This window comes from Dermacentor albipictus, chromosome 9 (assembly GCF_038994185.2).
Source record: "Dermacentor albipictus isolate Rhodes 1998 colony chromosome 9, USDA_Dalb.pri_finalv2, whole genome shotgun sequence".
Lineage (NCBI taxonomy): Eukaryota > Metazoa > Arthropoda > Arachnida > Ixodida > Ixodidae > Dermacentor > Dermacentor albipictus.
Window position 1 is genome coordinate 11,849,374 of NC_091829.1, and position 19,910 is coordinate 11,869,283.

The window sequence follows — 19,910 nt, forward strand, 5'->3', positions numbered from 1 at the left end:
AGCCACGTCCTAAAGGCACGTCATCGTCTGCGTACCCGACAAGGAGAAAAGCTCCGCTGCCAGTTTCGGCGGCAGCAGAAGCGATGGGCAACTCGGCGAGCGCGGACACCAGCGCGCGGGACAGCGTGACCAACCTGAGCAGCCACGAGAAGCAGGCCATCCGGGACACGTGGCTGGCCTTCAAGAAGCAGCTGCGCACGGGCAGCGTGACCATCTTCGTGGTGCTCTTCATGCGCCACCCAGAGTACCAGAAGCTGTTCACAGCGTTCGCCGACGACCCGGCCAGCGAGCTCCCGAAGAACCCGCGCATGCTGGCGCACGCGCTCACCTTCGCATACGCCATCACCGCCATCGTGGACAGGTGTGTATGACCGGCGGGTTCCTCCGAACGCCTCGCGCTCTGCACGGCAAAGAGTTCTGGCTAGCACCCTTACATTTAAGCTTAAGACTGAAGCATTGATACGGACGTGTGAAGCTTTCTTTAACGGCAACTTTTTTCCGGCAAGTACACATGAAGTTAGCTACGACGTACCACTCGAGAATTACGCGAAATAAACTTTAACAGCTATCGCGCGGTCACATTCATACGTCAGACACTTCGGGGTGCACTAGATAGTCAGGATTATTATAGTTTTCATCTACTGCTTCTCGCACCGCAGATGTAGTTTGATGTGGTTGTCGTGCACGATAATTTTCTTTTACAGCGTCAAAGGTAAGAGTGTTAGTCATAAGATATAAACCAGCACCCTTAACGGTGCAAACATTTTTTTATTGCGAATGATTTAACAGGATACTAAAGAGAACATTAATTTAAGCTATTGTACTGGAGAAGAACGAGCAGCAGGCACTGCTTCGAGAAAGACGACGACAAAGAGTGCTTGGAAGCCTTGTGCCTGTGTTGCCGAAGCTCTGTGTCCTCTCGCTGCGGTGCTCTGCTATCAGAGCGTTTCATCAATTACACTATAACGCCTCTTCACATTTGGTGGAGGTGCTGGGCCCTTCACAAACCTGAAACTCCGCAGCGGGACGCTCCCTACCGTTTCTGCCATGCCTCAGGACGCCGTGCAGCCCGATCCTCCCCTGGAATCGCCTGTCGTCTGCTCCGGTGCTCTACGCCAACGAGATCCTCCGGTCTTCAGCGGTAACGAGGACCATGACGTGGAGGATTGGCTCTTGTCATACAATCGCGTGAGTGCGCATAACAAATGGGATGACAAAGCTAAACTGACTAACCTCACCTTCTATCTTTCTGGAGTCGCTAATCTCTGGTTCTGGAATCATAAATCCAACCGTTCCACCTGTACAGCATTTACCCATTGTTTCAAAGAAGTCTTCGGTCGCCCTGCTGTGCGCAAGCTTCGCACAGAACAGCGCTTGCGTGGTCGCGCTCAGCAAAAGGGTGAAAACTTCACCAGCTACATTGAAGACGTAGTTGACCTTTGCCGGCGCATTAATCCCGCTATACCCGACTCTGAAAAGATCAAGAATGTCATGAAGGGCATAGAGGATGACGCCTTCCAAATGCTCTTGGCGAAAAATCCTCAAACGATTGACGAGGTCATTACACTGTGCCAGAGCTACGATGAGCTCCACAAACGCCTTACTACGCGCCGAGCTTCCGCGCCGGACGACACGGTTTTGGCTTTAACCGACAGTTCCAGTGCTGCTCCCGCCCACTCTTCGTTCTTCGACCAAATCAAGCAATTCGTTCGCGAAGAAGTCGCGCGCCAACTGTCACTGCTGCCTGCTACCCAGTAGTCTGAGTCCTCTTTGTCGCCGGAAATCCGACGCGTCATACATGAACAAATCAGCGACGCATTGCCTCTCGCCAATCAGCCACCTTCAGCGCCGGTTCCGCTCACGTACGCTGCCGTCGTCGCCAGGCCAAGTCCTCCGCGTGAAGTTGCGCACTACACGCCCACAAGCGGCTTCTACGCCTCGCCTTCTGCAGCTGCGAACTACTTGCCCAGAAGCGGCTTCTGTGCGCCACCGCAGCCCTTACGCCCAGCTCAGAACGGTGCACGGCTACCTAGGCCCCCTGTTGATAATCCGTGGCGTACCCAAGAGAACCGGTCGATCTGCTTCACGTGTGCCTTTGCTGGCCACGTGGCACGGTTCTGCCGCCGGCGGGGTTGGTATCCTCCCGATACTGCGAGACTTCAATGGAATGCTCCTGACTCCAAGTCCTGCTATTCGCCACCAGTTCCGCACTCCGCTCCTTCATATCCTGTTCCCCAAAGCTTCAACACTCGTCGGTCTCCATCTCCCCGTCGATGTCCCCTGTCCCCCATCGTCCGCCGCTCTCCAGCTGTGGAGGAAAACTAAAAGGCGCAGTTCCGGAGGATAGAACTGCGATCTCTTCGAACTGCTCAAGCCCTCGTCTATTCCCTGCGAACGTCATTGAAGTTTTTACCGAAGGTATCGCCGTTCACGCGCTTGTCGACACGGGTGCCGCAGTGTCCGTGATTGCCGACCAGCTTCGCCGTACGCTCCGCAAAGTTGCGACGCCGTTTTCTGCCATTTCGCTACGCACAGCGAGCGCTGAGCCAATTGAGCCCTTAGGAACATGTACCGTCCGTGTCGCCATAAAAGACAGTTTATTGAGACAGTCACTGAGTTTGTTGTTCTTCCCCGCTGCTCTCATGCCATCGTTCTAGGATGGGACTTCCTCTCCTCTCATCACGCTGTTATTGGTTGTGCCCGTGCAGAACTTGCGCTGACTCCATTTTGCGGCAGTCTTCCTGAAGATTTGCCTCCACGTGCACCTTCCGCTGGAGTGTTCGTCGCCACCGATATCCCTTCTTTCCCTTCCGCCCTTGTACCCGTTTCCTGTGCTGCTTTCTACGATTCCGCAGTTCTTTTCACGCCATCTCAACTTGCTGCAAGCCGTCATCCCTTCTTGCTTCCCTTTGCCCTCCTTCCCTTTCGCCAGGGCTCCAGCGCACTTTACGTTTCGAATCAGTTTTCGTGTCCATCAAGCTTACATCACGGCGAGTGCCTCGGTTTTGCTGATAAATTCGGCACGAGCGCTGTCTACGATGCGCCTGATGACTCGACTCCTCTTCATGTTGACGCCATGGCTCTCCCTGTCTCTGCGCCTGCCCCTGCATGTGACCGAACGTTTGCTCCGCCGCCCGAAAACAGCATTTGTTACGCCTGACGGCTTATATGGATTTACCGTGTTGCTCTTTCCCCCTGTAATGCGCCTGCAACGTCTGAAAGAATTATGGATAACATCCTCCGGGGCCTCAAATGGCAGAAATGCCTTTGTTATCTCGATGACTTCATTATCTTTTCCCCAGAATTTTCTTCTCACCTGTTCCGACTCAAACGCGTGCTCAATTGCCTTGCCGATGCTGGACTCAGGCTCAGCTTAAAGAAGTGTCGCTTCGCCGCCCGGCGGGTAGTCATCCTTGGCCACGTTGTTTTGAAAGATGGTGTGCTCCCAGATCCAACCATACTCCAAGCCGTTGCCGAATTCCCACTACCAGATATCACAAAAGAACTCCGCTGCTTCATCGGATTATGCATCCTATTTTCGCCGTTTCATCCGCAACTTCGCCACCATAATAGCGCCTTTGACGCAGCTTCTCACGGGCAACCACGACCTCTTGGCCTGGCCACCAGTTTGCGATGTCGCATTCACGACGCTGCGTCTTCTTTTAACCTCACCCCCCATACTCCGACATTTTGACCCAAACGCACCGACAGAAATACACATGGATGCCAGTGGCGTCGGCATTGGCGCTGTTCTTGCACAACGAAATACTGGCTTCGATGAATGCGTTGTTGCCTTCGCTAGCCACACACTCACGAAAGCGGAAGCAAACTATTCCGTTACAGAAAAAGAATACCTGGCTACCATTTGGGCCATAACTAAGTTTCATCCTTACCTCTACGGCCGCCCGTTCGACGTCATCACGGACTACCATGCACTCTGCTGGCCGTAGTCCTTGAAAGATCTTTCATGTCGCCTCGCTCGATGGGCACTCCGCCTCCAAGAGTGCGTTATTCGAGTGCTGTTTACCGCTCTGGCCGTAAACATTCGGACGCGGATGCCTTGTCTCGCTCCCCAGTGCCAGGCCAGCCCATTTATTAGAAAGTACGAATATGCGAGTACTCCCTCACCACCACGGATATGCTTTCGGAGCAGCAGAAGGATCCACGGATTGCTGCTATGCTGGCTTTTTTGTCAGACCCATCAGCGCCTTGTAGTGGCAGTGCATTGCGTCGCCAAGCACACCAATTCGCTGTTCGTGACGGGCTCCTATACCGCCGTAACTACCTCTCGGACGGGCGCAAATGGTTACTCGTGGTTCCTCGGCATCTACGTTCGGACATATGTGCAATGTTTCACGATGACCCGCAATGCGCACATGCATGAGTACTGAAAATATACGCGCGCCTGCGAATTAGTTATTACTGGCACGGGATGTACCGATTTGTTTGCCAATATGTCCGCTCCTGCCTCGCTTGCCAACGTCGCAAGAATACCCCTCATGCCTTAGCTGCTCCACTGCAACCATGACCTTGCTCACGTTTAATGAAATCAGCACACACTACTGTCTGTCGAGACGGGTATTCCCCGTCCCGCACCCAGCCTTATGCAGGGCGCGGGCGGTGACCCTTCGACTTTTACAAGCCCGTGCGTTACCCTGAAAGATACCCCAGTGCGGGCTGCCCTGCCTGTGGACTAAGGGCAACATTGGACCATGTGTTGTGGGAGTGCGAAGCCATTGGCTCCTCCTTCAGCGATGATAGGTTGGCTGCGCTCTTGGGTAATCCCGAACTCAACGACCAAACCCTGGCCGTCCAGAGTGCCCGCGATCGGACCGTCAAGCTCGGCTTGGCGGTCCCTACGTGGTTCTAGCCTGGTGGCACGGGGTCTCCCCTGCGTCTTCTCTGAACCGAAATAAAGTTATTTCACTCACTCACTCACCATCGCCTTGTCCAGGACGGGCCTTTGACCGGGTCGGAGTTGATCTTTATGGGCCCCTTCCAAGTATACTTCAGATGGCAACCGCTTGGTGATAGTGGCGATAGACCATTTCACGCGCTACGCGGAAACTTCGCCTCTGCCCAACGCATCTGCGCGTAATATTGCCTGGTTCCTTTTGCGTAACATCATACTTCGCCATGGAGCCCCCAGAGAGTTGCTGAGCGACAGAGGCCGCGTCTTTTTGTCTGATGTTATAGAAGCCTTGCTCAAGAAATGCCACGTAATTCACCGTATCACTACTGCATACCACCCGCAAACTAATGGGATGACTGAGGGCTTTAACCGCACTCTTGGCGATATGTTAGCCATGTACGTCGCATCTGACCAAACCAGTTGAGACCAAATTCTACCCTTCGTGACGTACGCTTATAATACCGCCACACAGACCACTACAGGATTTTCCTCGTTCTTTCATCTTTACGGACGCGAGATCTCCTGCACAATGGACAGCATCCATCCGTATCGCCCTGACACAACGGAATCTACTACCCCGTCCGAAGCTCCTGCACACGCGGAAGAACGCCGAAAGCTCGCCCGCACATTTACTTCAGAAGATCAGCAGCGACAGAAGTACCTTCGGGATATTCCCTCTCTCCGGCACCCTCTGCCCCTGACTCAGTAGCCTGGCTTTGGATTCCCGCTATACCAGCCCTGGACTTTCACCCAAGCTTGTTTCCAAGTACTAGGGTCCTTACCGTGTCGTCACTCAAACATCTCCTGTGAACTATTTGGTAGAGCCCTTTGAGCCGCATTCCGATAAGCGCCGCCGAGGGCGCGAAATCGTGCACGTTCAACGGCTCAAGCCGTACTTTGAACCGCCTGAGCTATTTTGCCCGTAGGTCGCCGGGACGGCTCCTCTACTGCGGGGAGGTAATTGCACTGGAGAAGAACGAGCAGCAGGCACTGCTTCGAGAGAAACGACGACGACAACGAGTGGTTGGAAGCCTTGTGCCTGTGATGCCGAAGCTCTGTGTCCTCTCGCTGCGGCGCTCTGCTATCTGAGCGTTTCAATTAAACTATAACGCCTCTTGACACTATATTAGGACAAATTTTATTTACGATACCGGGAAAGCCACTTCTACAGAGGGAGGAGACTTGACAAGCCATAAAAGACGTGAGAACGAAAGACGGGTGGCGACACCACCTTGCAGTTCCTTCACCAGCGCGCCATGACGTCATGTATTTTGATAGCCTTCTGCTCCGACCTACTAAACACTTTTATCGGTAAAGATGCACTATGTTGCATCATTCGACCTACTTAACACTTTTATCCGTAAAGATGGACTATATATATATATATGTTGCATCATAAGGGAACCATAGACAGAACTTAGCAAGTTTCGAGAACTTTCACTGAGCCACAACGGGCCGAATGCGAAAATATGCTTTAAAATCGTTGACGTTATATTGACGTACCGGCGCTGAGGTTTCTGCGCTAAATGCAGAAAATGGTACTTCGACATTGATTTTCTCTTTGCATGCATATAACCCGTCGCCGCAAGATTAACGAATATATACGGAGTCATGAAAGAACACTCGCTAAGCCTATAATCGGCGACAAACGAATTCGCATTACCTTAGTTTCGTGACGCCAAGCTGCTTTGCGTTTTGTTTTCTGCGTACAGATAAACCACTGTGTCACTGGTTTTAGAATGCAGCCTAAACATCCTGGCAAATCTTACGGGTAATCCCGATATCAGTGCTCAGCGAAACATATTAATTTAGCTTGAAACAACGAGCTTTTATTTTCCAGTTAGCCTAGCATCTACATTAGCAGAACAGTCATTAAGCTGTGAGCGGATTTTGGCTGGCTCTTTCAGACGTGAAGGGCAGCAACATTGCGCTGTTGTGGGTGAAGCTTGCGCTGAATTTTTAAGGTTGTCGCCGACCATGAACTGATTTCGCGTCTCCCTCGAGTGTCCCCTTTAAGCATGTAACGGGTACCCGACGGCAGCCTGGAAGAGCCGGAGACGACGAAGGAGATCGTGCGCAAGGTGGCCATCGCGCATGCGCACCGCGCCTCCGACATGAAGACGGCCTTCGAGAGGATGGGCAGCACGGTGGTGGACACGCTGGTCGAGAAGCTCGGCTCCAGCATGACGCCCACAGCGGTGGCCGCGTGGAAGCAGCTCTTCACCTTCATCGTGGCCACCAGCGAGAAGACGTTCGAGGTGCGTGGCACCGCACGCACCCGAGCTTTAATGCGAAACGTTATATGCCCCATTGCGCGAAATTCCGGTGTCGTCGTCCACGCCGGCGTGACCGAGCGATGGTAGCAAGAATGGCCGACGGTGCACAGAGTACAAACACGTGAAAAAAATTACCTGATTAACGTCAAATTTTTCAGGGAGGTCACTGTAAATAAAGTAAATTAACGGCTTTGAAGAGACAAACACTGTACATTTCGGCCTGGGTGTGAATCAAACCCGAGCCTCCGGGGTGCGAGACGAGCACGCGTTCCCCACGTCACGGTGGCTCCGCGGTTCCGGCTGGCTAATGGTGTGCCTGCCAATCGAAAACATTAATCGAAAACATTCCACTAACGGAACTATAATATTTTGGCATTCCCACACGTAAGCAGTCTTCAGAGTGCCGAATTTTCTAGCGCTACAGCAATTAAGCTCCAGGAGCAATTTCGTCGTCGCCGTACTGTTACGAATAACGTCTAAGTGTGAAGAGAACAAGCCGGACCGAGTGTAATGACAAGCACGCGGGGGCGACCCGAGAAGGATGTGGTCAGGAATGGCGGCTTCATGCGCGCCGTCTTCTGTCCGCCTAATGTTGAAGGTCACGCGGTGAAGCGCATGCTGCCCTATGGCCGGGCATGCTGCCCTACAGCCACCGTTGGGGGGCGGGGTACAGATATAGAAAGTTGTGACAAGGTGACGACATGTGATGATATTTTGGGCCGGAAATACATCATTCACTTGCACCCGTTCGCCCTGGCAAACTCGACCTCAACTTCGATAAGCACGACGGACGAAGGCCTAATTACGCACATCTCTTTTTCTTTTGCTAGCGCAAGTGCCTCGCATATTACGGACAGGTTACGGGAGTACAAATACACGTGCCAGCTTCTGACAGCACCTAGCAACTTGGCTGCGCATTGCAAACAGTGCAAATGCTCTCCGCAACTAGAAAGCACCACAGTCATTGGCACATCAAAAACAATAACGGAGAGAGAAATATGGTAGACACTTGCGATAGCTAAAGGAAGAGATGTCCGTAAGCACTCCGTCCATCGTGCTTATCGAAGCTGAGGTCGAGTTTTCCCGGGCGAATGGGTGCAAGTGAACAATGTATTTCCGGCCCAAAGTATCATCACATGTCGTCACCTTGTCATGTCTCTTTATAACCCCCCGCCCTTCCTCCGCACCACATCTTCTTGTATATAAGCCTGTTATTTAACAGTATTAAACAGTTGGTAGTTTGCGCTACGTACGTCCGCGTCTTGTGCCTTATGTTCGTCAGCGTAACACTAAGCGCAATATAATCATAATACAACTGAGTTCGGGGCATGTGAGGATACCGTGAATGAGTTTCAAAGCGAACAGAAGGTCGGCGCGATTACGTCAGCAGCGAATTAAGGGCAATGACAACAATACAACAGTGCTAGAACTAGGTACAGTGTCCCTGTTAGCAAATTGGTGATTATATATGCTTATAATATTTTTCTGGGCCCGATATATAATGCCACTTTTGAATCTAGAAATACCATTAGTGACATCATAGATCAGGTCCATAAAATGCTTTCTAAGCATATATCATCACCGCTAATAACAAGAGCTTTATTTAGATCAGTATTTAGAGCACTGGAGAAGACTGCGGGGAATTGGAGAAGGCCGCTTAACGGCTGACGCTGCCTTCGGTATGTGCTCACTGAAAGTCACAAAAATAGGTCTGCTAGTTCCATTTTGGTTCTTACAACCTTCTTTTTTTTTTTCATCATCGTCACCGGACAGGCGCGTTCTCGGTGATCCACGCAAACTCTCGCGAGAAGTCACTAACTGCTGATTCGGACTTTTGCAAAACCCTTACACATTGTAACAAATCCAAGTTTAACAAGCCCACGCGGGTCACGCGACTTTCTCTGAACGCCTGTAATTCGCCTTCGAATCCTCAACCCTCCAAATTGAAAAATAGAACGGGAGCGAGAAATGTGTTGACTTTAGGAAGACCCGGATGTGTGAGTCTGGCTAACGGCATAAAATATTCCTTCAGATGGTGGACGAAGGATGATATAATTAATTAATCAATTAATTGATTTAATTTGAGAGGAAGCTTTAGCTCGAGGCCAGCTCCGATTTCTCTATTCAAATCATATAAAACGAAGAAATGCTTTTATGTGTTAATGGCTGGACTGACTTGAACAAAATTTGCTGCATTTGAGAGAGAAAATGTTAAATTCTAGTGGCTGTAGGAAGCAGAATTTTGATTCTTGGGGCTCGAGTTTTTTTACAAGAATTGAGGAAACTCGGTAAGGTAACAGAAACATAAGCCCGAAGTTTATAAATCCGTAACTCTACGCCAATAAGAGATACCGCAGTTGTGTAAACTGTATCCTTTAGAACAACGCGGAGAAATTTTATATATGCATTTATAGCTTGCCTAAATTTGTTACAATTTTCAGGAGGGTTTTCTAAAATAATAAATTAGAGGTATATTTCAGAAGGGTGCATAATACATCAATTTTGTCCGCATTATATGTATTACTACGTGCACATCACAATATTGTCATATCGGCCGAGTAATAGAGTTGTAAACTTGACGGTTTAGTTCCTTGACATTCTGCCATTTTCAATATATCTAAAAAAAAAATCAACGCTCTAAATTAAAAAGCTGCTTCCAACGGCCACTAGATTTCAACTTCTTTTAAAACCAACAACTTCCTCGAATTTGGTGCAGTGGTTGCCGAGAGAAACGATTTCCGCCTTCCCATGTGTTTAGATAGGAGGCCCCGAGCTAAAGCTTCCTCTTGACTTCCAAAAGAAACACATATTAACGACGAGCGTCGCCGTAATGGAGGAGTCCGGATTAATTTCGATCGCGTGGGATTCTCTGACCCCAGACGTGCGGAGTGCCCGGTCTGGGGGCAGAGAAACGCGGCCGGGCATCGAACCTGCCCCCTCGTGCCGAACAAGCGAACGTCCCTCAGGACATCCGTGCAGCGATTGAAAGAGAAGGATACACGCCGTGAACACACAAGACATAACCGGGGCACACATCCATCGAAACATACGTACCCATAAATACTAGTCAAAGACTGCATTTAAGGGTCCTTTAACAGCGGTCACTCGCACAGGTCGCACCGAGGTCGGTCGCAAAGAGCCGCAAATGGCCTCAAGGTGGTGGCAATTTGGTCCGAAAAATACTTTCTTGGGTCATCGCGCGCCTCTCGATGTTTTTTTTTTTTTTTCAGTCGCGCAAGTGCATGCATGCGAAAACCTACTGAACCAATCAGTGGCCCAAAAACAGGGCGCCTGTATACGCCGACGATTGTTTTACGTGGCGACGAAGCAGATGCGAGCAGACTGGAACGGCACCAATGGCGGGACACTTTTCGTGCGGAGAGGTGCAGACCGCGCTTGCTGGTGTGAGCGCCAGTCGCCGCGAGTCTTGGTCGACAGTCGCAGTCGGTCGAGCAATCTCTGTCAATCTCCCGTGCAATTAAATGCGCCCTAAGACCCCGTACAGTTCCTATAAAATCTAGAAACGCATTTAACTGTGCTCAACGCGCAGACCGCGTCCTTCTCCGCGGACCTATAGCATGTCTCACAGTTCCAGGTGCACGTTTTGCTGAACGCTTTAGTGAACAGCACTGCTCCGCAAACAGGGCAACCGCCGTGGTTGCTCAGTGGCTATGGTGTTAGGCTGCTGAGCACGAGGTCGCGGGATCGAATCCCGGCCACGGCGGCCGCATTTCGATGGGGGCGAAATGCGAAAACACCCGTGTACTTAGATTTAGGTGCACGTTAAAGAACCCCAGGTGGTCAAAATTTCCGGAGACCTCCACTACGGCGTGCCTCATAATCAGAAAGTGGTTTTGGCACGTAAAACCCCATAATTTAATTTAATTTAAACAGGGCAACGGCGTCGCCGTTGCGTTGCATCGCAACAAGTTGCCGCTGCTGCTGTCACTCGCCGTCGTCATTATTCGCGTGTGCGCCGTTGCTCCCAGCCATCACTGTTAACGGTGTTGTTACGAAGGTCGATGACCCCGCTGCTCGTCCCCGTCTTGCAGGAGACCCTAAGACGCGACGGCCAAGGCCACCAGGCGTCGTCCAAGGCGTCTTCCTCGTCCCGCGCAGGCTCAAAGTCCTCGAGTCCAAATTCACAGCACCCATCGGCAGATACCTAGAGCTAAAGGGGTGGACGCGATGACGGAAGAAGCCAGCCATCCGAACTGCCCCGGGAGTGTTATTACCCGTCGCCGTGCACCCAGAACTGAGCGCCGTTTTCCAACGTTTAGCGCCTTCCATTCGGTGTGCCTTCGAGGGGCCCGATAAATAAAGGTGGAATACGTTCTTTCTGTTCTGCAGGGCGCTCTCTCGTCGGACGGAACGTCATATAGTTGATAATTAAGGCAGCGTTGAAATTTCGCTCGCGCCTTGTTGTTGAAAATATGCCGCAGCGCGAAGTACGTATGCCAACGACCAATGTTGGCTAAACAAATTGGTTTATTAAAAAAAAAATTGACTCCGGTAAAATGTTAAATTTGAACACGAGTCACGAGAATGCGTCACGAGATGCTTGCAGGAATGGACGTTTCCGATAGCGAAAGTGAAAGAAACGCCGACGTTGCCACTCGCCGGGAATGACGCACAACTCTGAACGCTGAGATGACGGCGCCATGTTTGGGTGCATGCTTTCTATATTGTCCTGGTATGTGTGCGCTGCACGCTATAGTTTTCCTAGCTTTTGAACATAGCCAAATATCTTCACTTTCACCTCTCCCTTTGCTGTCCATGAGAAATTGACATAAAAAAAAAACTAGCCCACTCAGCTCTGCGAGGACAGCTCTGCGAGGACAGTGCCCACCGGTAGAGTAGTAACGTTGGACCTCGCGGTGCAGTTCTTCCACGGTTCTCCAAAAGCTCGCCAAATCGCCCGAAGCTCTTCACTCGTCAAATTCGTAAGTACAGTGTACGTGTAGACACAGAGCGAGGAACCTATTCGAGCGGAACGTACACGGGGCGCCGCTGACCGAATTCCGTTTGAAATTACCGGTCTGAATTAAGCTTCGAGTTCCGAGAAACGGCCCGCTTCCGATGAAACGGCGAGAGAACTGCGCCCGAAGGCGACCGATTGGAGGAAGGAGTGGACATGCACGAGGCGCACAGGGCTGCTGAACTGACGACGACTAGACAACTCTCAATTCTGCCTATCATAGCACCCCCCCCCCCACTCCACACACACACACAACTTATGTAAGTTGGTCGCAAAACAAGGGCACCACGCCGCTCTAATGGACGATCGAAATGGTCACGGCAGCAACACACACCCCAGCCAATTCACAACACGCCAACGAAAGAAAAAATTAACAAGAAAAATGAATAAAAATGTGCGAGATGATGGGAGAGGGATCCAGATCGCGTGGCGCCTTGCTTACAGGGATGGGGTGTGTCTCCTACGAGGAAGTAACATTCCGCATCGAAGGCGATGCAGGAAAAGGCACGCCTGAAAAACGCACGCGGCATTTTCTGCCTCCAGCGCCGCCGAGCTGACGCTCGAGCGTCTGCAACACCCGTACCAAAAATGTGGCACGATTCTCGTCGCGCGTTTCACTACACAGACACACACCCGCTTCCCCTCTCTTTGCTGTCTGGAAACGCGTACCTTGCTGCGACTTTGCCTACAGCTAGATTTCTAACGGCATGCACACTAAAGACAAGCACAGGACTAAGCCGGCACTCTATAGCTTATCCTAACAGGTGCTCTTGCGCGTGAGTTCAAAGGGAAGACTACGTACCTCTAATTCCTAGAGGAAAATTTTCCATAGAGATACAATATAGAGCTGATTGCATCAATACATGATGTAATAGGTCTCTTAAAAGCGAACTTTCCTGCGAGGCCGACATTTGTTCTAAATCAGGAATTAATTATCTATTGACGAGCAGGTCAAGCTAGAGATGTAGCTTCGGTACCTGACGAAGGTCCGACACGGCACGCTGTATACGCCAATTCAGCGCCTCTTTTACACAGAGCCAAGGCAGGTCAAGACTACGGGAACCACTGGTCACGCTAGCTAAGATGTCGATCGGCAGGAAGATCGCGAGCCCTTCAAATTACTTGACGATTATTAGACGATAATTAATTCATGCGGTTTTTTAATGCTTATAATTCTTATCCAAGTACAGGCACTTCTTTTGCGAGCGGGCGGGCGCGCGGGGTATCTTATTGTTTTGTTGGCCCTACCCTATCTCGGTGATACAGCACTCGAAAGTCATGTCACAGGGGCGACTGGGTATGGGTACTGGGTACGTGCCACTCGGCTTTAGGGATTTAGTTCGCTTGCGAACTTATCGTAGAGTTTCCTACGACTACTAGAGGGAACCCTGGCGCTGCAATCCTTCAGTCACCATGGGAATGATGGGCAGTAAGTACATGAGGGATTCATAATTTCTTGTGGCTTCGTTTGTTGCGCTTTACCTGTGCCTCCATTGGCCTAAATCTCGTGGCACTTTTTTAATACGTTTCCAATGCAGAATGTTACGAGATTCGACAAGCACGCATAATCGCTGCTGATTGTCGTGGTTCCGCTTGCCCACGCTGTTTTTGGCGCAATGGTTTCAATAGGGCTTCTGTGTCCTGCGTTCGAATCCTGCCGCCGGACAATTTTCATGATGTTCATTTAATTATTTTAATGCAACGGATGGCTGGGCACTACCTTATTGAACGTCCGGCAAGGTTTAATGCGACCTGGGCTTAGGTCTCCCACGGGACTTAAGCCCGGGTCTGCGCAGCTCAGACCACGGAATCCAGACGTGGGCAGTCCAGCAAGCCCGCGAGGCGGCGTTGGCTTCTCACGATATTATGTTCCTCCAGTTGCTCTCGAGAATGCGGCCGTTTCGCCGCGACGTATAGCGACTGGCGCTCATCGCATCGAGCATCCTGTGCAACACAGAGTTTCCGATAGAAAGTTACTAGGGGCAACACTGGCGCTGCTGCCTATATATGGGAGGCGCAAACGTGGCAGCTCAGTCTGCATGGGAATGACGCTTGGCAGATGGATTTGCCTACATTGATAATGGAAGCTGCCTTTTGTGGACAAGTCTCAAGCCAGTTTGCGGACTATTTGGTTGCCGAAATGACAAGATGGCGAGGCGGGCTATACCTAATTATATGAGTCATGATTTCACAAATGTAACAGCGCCAACACATGCAACCACAAAGGAACAAGGACGAGACACGGCGTTTTTGTCTCGTCCTTGTTCCTTTGTGGTTGCATGTGTTGGCGCTGTTACACTTGTCAAATCAAGTATGCACGAACTCGCCCAGAAAGAAGTTTTAATGAATTATGAGTCACCACGCATGTTTTAAGGTAGCACATAATTACCATATAAGGTACCATATATAACGCAGTAAACACCGTCCTGTGGTTGTCACTGTATTCACTCTCCACTTGCGATTGATTCAGTCAGTCGGTCGATCGGTCGGTCGATCGACTGATTGATTGATTGTGTGGTTGATTGACTGGTCTAACTTATTCAATTAAAGAAAAAACCAAATGACACAGGGGCTTTTGAAATATGCCGTAATGGAGGGATCCGGAATAATGACGACTATGTGTGCATGGTGCACCAAAAGTGCCGCCGCCGCGGGCGGGAAACGAACCCGCGACCTCATCCTCACGAGATACGCCATATTCATTTTAGCCACCACGGCCGGTTGTGCTTTAGTACACGTTATGGGACACTCTTTTTTTCTGCACTTGTCGATATGTAGTCGTGATCGTATTTACGCATTCCTAGGCTGGAAAGTGAAAGGTAAGCGCGATCGATGGCGTTAATAAAGCCGGTATTGGTAGAATGCAGACTACAAGTGCCGACCCTATAGCCGTGAGGAATCAATATTTTCCCTATCAAGCCGATGTTCGTGGTGTTCGTGCTTTCGGAACTGCCCAATTACTTCTGCAATAATAGCTACGTGGTTTCGTGTCCAATTGCTTTCGCCATATACAAACCAAGCAAAGTTTTAGAAAGCGATACGACGGTTTTACAACAGTGAGCTGTACTTTTACACGTGACGCGCCCTTCGGCGTACTGCCGTTCGGGAGCATGTAGTCTCTTGATAACGTGAGCGAGCCGGAATGAAGAATTCTTAACTCGAATGCGCGATCAAAACTTATGGGTACACACGAAAACAGAGTCACGTGCACCGCCGTGAGGGACGCCACGGCTTTGCCGTTCGGTATACTCGTTGCCGCGTAGGCGGAGACGCTTGTAAACGTGAACTTTCCCTAAATAGCAATACGAATAGAATAACACGCAAATGCCTACAAAATATAGATAATACGATTTCAAACAATACATATGGTTAAATTACAGCCGATTTACGTAATATGCGGTCATGTGGTGGGAATTCAGCCCTAAGTACAAAAGCTTCATCGTAAGGCATCGCGACATACCGTACTTCGCTACTTTCCATGTCGTTTTAAAATTACAATTGCTGTTTAAAGCTCAAACAGCGTCATCGATTATATCACTATAAGTTATCGATTTTCATTTCCCCCAAAATCTCGTGACACGTTCTGGGTAAGTGATCTTACACATTATTTCGAAGGCGGCCATTGCAAATGGGTCATATCTGGAATTATTTGACACAGCGTTTGCAACGTACACCCTTGCGTAAAAGTGTACGTACCAGGACGTACACCCGCAATAAAGCCGTTTTTCTCATCTGCCTGTGAGTGTAACCTGAAATTGAGGACTACAGTCCAAATTTGGTATTGCGAACTTTCGAGTGCATTGGTCAGATTCAATTTATGCGCGTTACACGCGTTACACGAGGTCGCGGGATCGAATCTCGGCCGCGGCGGCCGCATTTCGATAGAGGCGAAATGTAAAACGCCCGTGTCTAGTGGATTAGGGGTATACGTTAAGGATCCCCTGGTGTTCAAAATTAGTCCAGAGTCCTTCCCACTACGGCGTGCCTCACAATCAAAAACGTGGTTTTGGCACGTAAAATGCCAGAATTCATTCGTGCGGGTCATTTTACGAATAAATTCGGTTTCCTTCGGCGAGCCGGTGTTCCGTATACTTTTGCTCACGGGTGTACGCAACAACACCGATGCTGCGCTGTTTCCGGGCGCGTATACGATCGTGCGGATGAGTCAGATCAGATAGCAGGCACAGTTGACACCGCTGTGCGCGACTTGCTTACGGAAACGGGGGCGTGTCCCACGAGGAAGTAACATTCCGTCTCGCGGTACATAAAGGGGCTGCAAACACGCACCCCGTCTGCAGCCTCGAGCGCATGCAGGGAGTCTGCCGCTAAACTATGCACTCAATCCGCGGAAACACCTTTCCAAAAACTGTGGCGGCGCGATTGTTGTCGCATACGCAGCCGTTTCCCCATTCTTTGCCGTCTCGAGTCTATAGCGGAGACGCAGCTCAAGTAATTTTCCATCTTCCTTTCGTTGCGTACCGCGAGATGTCCAGTCAACGTTCTGCACTCCTCCTCCTCCCTCTCTTTTACGTGCCTGCGCTCTGCCGATATAGGGAGAGATTTTTCCGACGGATGGCTCGCGTTCTCCCTCGGCGCCACTACCCGCGAGGCAACATTCCTCACGAAGCATGCACTCCGAGCGATCAAAACCGTGCAGCGAGCTGAAAGTCATAATTCCCGCAGAAGCAATCATGAAGCTTGCGTAACAGATGCGAGCTAAGCTCTGACAAAGCTTGTACTACATATAACTCAAAACGCTGGGCGCTATAGCGTTTGACAAGGCGGCAAAGACGAAGGTTGTGCGAACGCATTGTTCGAACTGTCAATCAGCCGCCTTAGAGGAGCTTGCCGCTATGTATATCGGCTATAAATAGTAGCAAACATGCCGGCACAAGCTGGACATTTTTGCTCACCGTCGCACAATGGTATAGGCTGCCACATAGCGTGAAAATTTCCGACATCAATGAGGCAACGCTAGCTTGCTTGCTGCCGCGCCGACCTATATCACGTCCAACAACGGCGTCGGAAGGGGGCGTGGAATCAGGGGAGAAGCTCAGTGAGGTTGCCGTAAACGCTTACCATAAGGGAATGTCGGTTTGTTGGTGTTTACCGAACCACTCGCACTACTTTGCAGTCAATTGTTCAATTTTATAGGCCTGCTGGCATTATGCAGCTATTCTTCGAAGATCTCCGCATTTCATATATGTATATATATTCCTGCCTTCCCGAGTAGTTTTGCTGGGTGAATTTATTAAGCGGGTATTTATAGATACGCTTGACTCTGACAGACAAGTTCAGAAGCCTAACAGCCGTCATCAACTTTCCATATATAGCGCAAAGCTGAGTTGATATATAACGGTAACTAACCTTTAATCTCATTTATGTCGATGCATTAACAAATTCTGCCACCTCCTAACATGCGTTAAGAGATATGATGTTAAAACTATATATCCAAGTCAAGCGAGCTTTATTTCAAACACGTTCTTTGCCCCAAACGTTCCGCTTGCTCCGGGGCTATCTTTAGAAAAAAGAAAGGCACCACTTATTAAAGGGGTCGTTATTAACAGCGCTGTCGGCTTGTCGGCCCAGATTCGTCCTCTCACCCTGTTCAGCACAGTGGCTCTCGGGAGAGAGCTACGGGCAGCTCGCGACTGGCCGGGGCCATCAGGAGCGTCGTAAACGGTTGCACGCTTCTGTGCCCAAGCATACTAGAGCAACTTACGCGTGTTCAATTCCAATCAATGCGGCAGCCACTCGCTGCGCTTCCGGTGTCCGCTTTCAGGTGACCATAATTCTTCACGTCCCTGTTTCGCACAAGCACCGCTAGGGGGCGCGCCGTGCCTACGTGCTCGAGAAGGGTATGGGTGCCACGCGGAAATGAATTAGCCGACGAGGGAGGGGGGGGGGGGAGAAAAACAAGATGAGAATGCGCGCGCGCCATTGCTGCGGCCACCCGTCCGAAGCGTGGTTAATCGAGCCTATATATCGTATGAGGAGTTCATTGGATGCTGCGCACGTTCGTTTCAACGGCGCAAACATGACAGCAGAGGGAGAATGAAACAAACACGAGAGTTATCTGTAATAAATAGCGCGAAACAGACGGGACTGAAAGAACAAGCACCTTGCACCGGCCAGAGAGCGCCATGAAGTTGCGTCTGCTGTTACAGGGTAATTGAAAGTGTAGATAGAAAAGCAGGAGCAATCGGAAGCAGAGACAGCGAATTGGATGCAAAGAGTGGAAACGAATAGACCACCGAGATTTACAGTAATTAAAAAAAATATTAGAATGGGAAGTCTGTACGATAACACAAAGTGTCTTGCTTTCTGGGGCTATAGCTGGTTGCCTAAGAACAAAAACATACCGGAGTAAACATCTGCAATTAGATGAGACGTGTATGCTGCAGCGAAAATCCGCAGACCACTCGGCACATCTTAGTGGAATGCGAAGGGACTCACCCAGCGAGAGCAGCATGCAACGTGCACCTTCCAGAAGCGTTCAGATTTAATGTGGACGGAAGCATCAACCGGTCGGCAGGCGAGATAGGCAGGAGACGTTTAAAATATTGGTGAAAAAAAAGTATAGAAAGAGACTGATACGATCAGATCAATTACAGGCATAGGCAGCGGTACAAGGTAGATAGCGAAGATTAAAGAGATGTATACAGGAATTATAGAAAGCGGAAAAGCATTGACAGCATACCTGAGTAACTCAGGCAGACTAGATGACGGTTTGCTCCCGCACCGTTTCAAAGGGGATGCCTATAAATCATCATCATCATAGAGCTACTACATACGTACCTTTGATAGCAAGCACAGCTACTCCAGTTTCCGCTGCAGCGGAAACAAGTTAGCACTTTGTAACGAAATGCCACGATACACACCCAACGAGACCCGTAGGGAACGTCCACCTTCCAGAAGCGCTTTAACTGCTCATCAGTCGAGATAAACAAGAGACGTTTAGAATAATGGTGAAAAAAAAATAGAAGCACGGAAGATATTGACAGAATAATAGCCATTACAGGCACAGGTAACTGTACGATACGGAGACATGTTTTAATGAAGAAATAAAAGACCAAGGAGAGATAGCCAAAAGACTAGACTGGTATACATGTGTATAATACCTGGTGAGCTCAAGCAGGCAAGGGTAACCATTTTTCACCGCGATGTTTCGAAGGGGTTGCCAACAGATATCATCATCATCATCATAATGATCACCACCCCAGCGTCGCCGAAACCATTAGACGACCTCAAAAATGACGGTGACTAAGGCTTCGTCGTTGATATGAGTGTAGCCCCAAGCTTTGCGATCTGCAGCATGGTACTGTTCATGCCCTTAATCTCGATAGCAAGCATGTCCGTTCGTAAGCAGAGAAGGCACACTTGGACATGTCCGGTTGATCTTAGATGACTTGTGATAAGCGTGTCACGGCGACTTTCACGACTCTCACGGCGGTAGCCGAGATGGCTACCGCTCGCCGGAAATGACGCATGACCCAGAGCGCGCGGCTCCTCGCCATGACCTACGAGATAAAGCGGCGTCCACGCGGCGCACTGGAAAACTTTGGAGGCGGCGTGCTGAGACTTACGTCACAGCGGCAACCACCAGGTGCATGCATCATCTGCTTAGGTGCTGTTTAAAGGCTGCCAACACGAAAACTATGCACTTACCAGCCCCGCAGCTTCTGCCAACATTGTTTTAGTGGTAATATACTCATTTATAACAAATGTACTTAAAGCCGCGTCA

The 19,910-nt window shown here is 50.1% G+C and overlaps 2 protein-coding genes across 2 annotated transcripts in view; one reads left to right on the top strand and one right to left on the bottom strand.

Moving 5' to 3' along the window:
- The window catches only part of LOC135911132 (nucleolar protein dao-5-like), a 282,911-nt gene that overhangs the window by 261,253 nt on the left and 1,748 nt on the right, over positions 1-19,910 (bottom strand). The gene's annotated exons all lie outside the window — the stretch shown is intronic.
- On the top strand, positions 82-11,533 carry LOC135911134 (globin-like). Its single transcript, XM_065443274.2, has 3 exons — positions 82-361; positions 6,954-7,170; positions 11,241-11,533. The coding sequence occupies exons 1-3, from the start codon at positions 84-86 to the stop codon at positions 11,355-11,357; spliced, it is 612 nt and encodes a 203-aa protein (XP_065299346.1). The 5' UTR covers positions 82-83; the 3' UTR covers positions 11,358-11,533.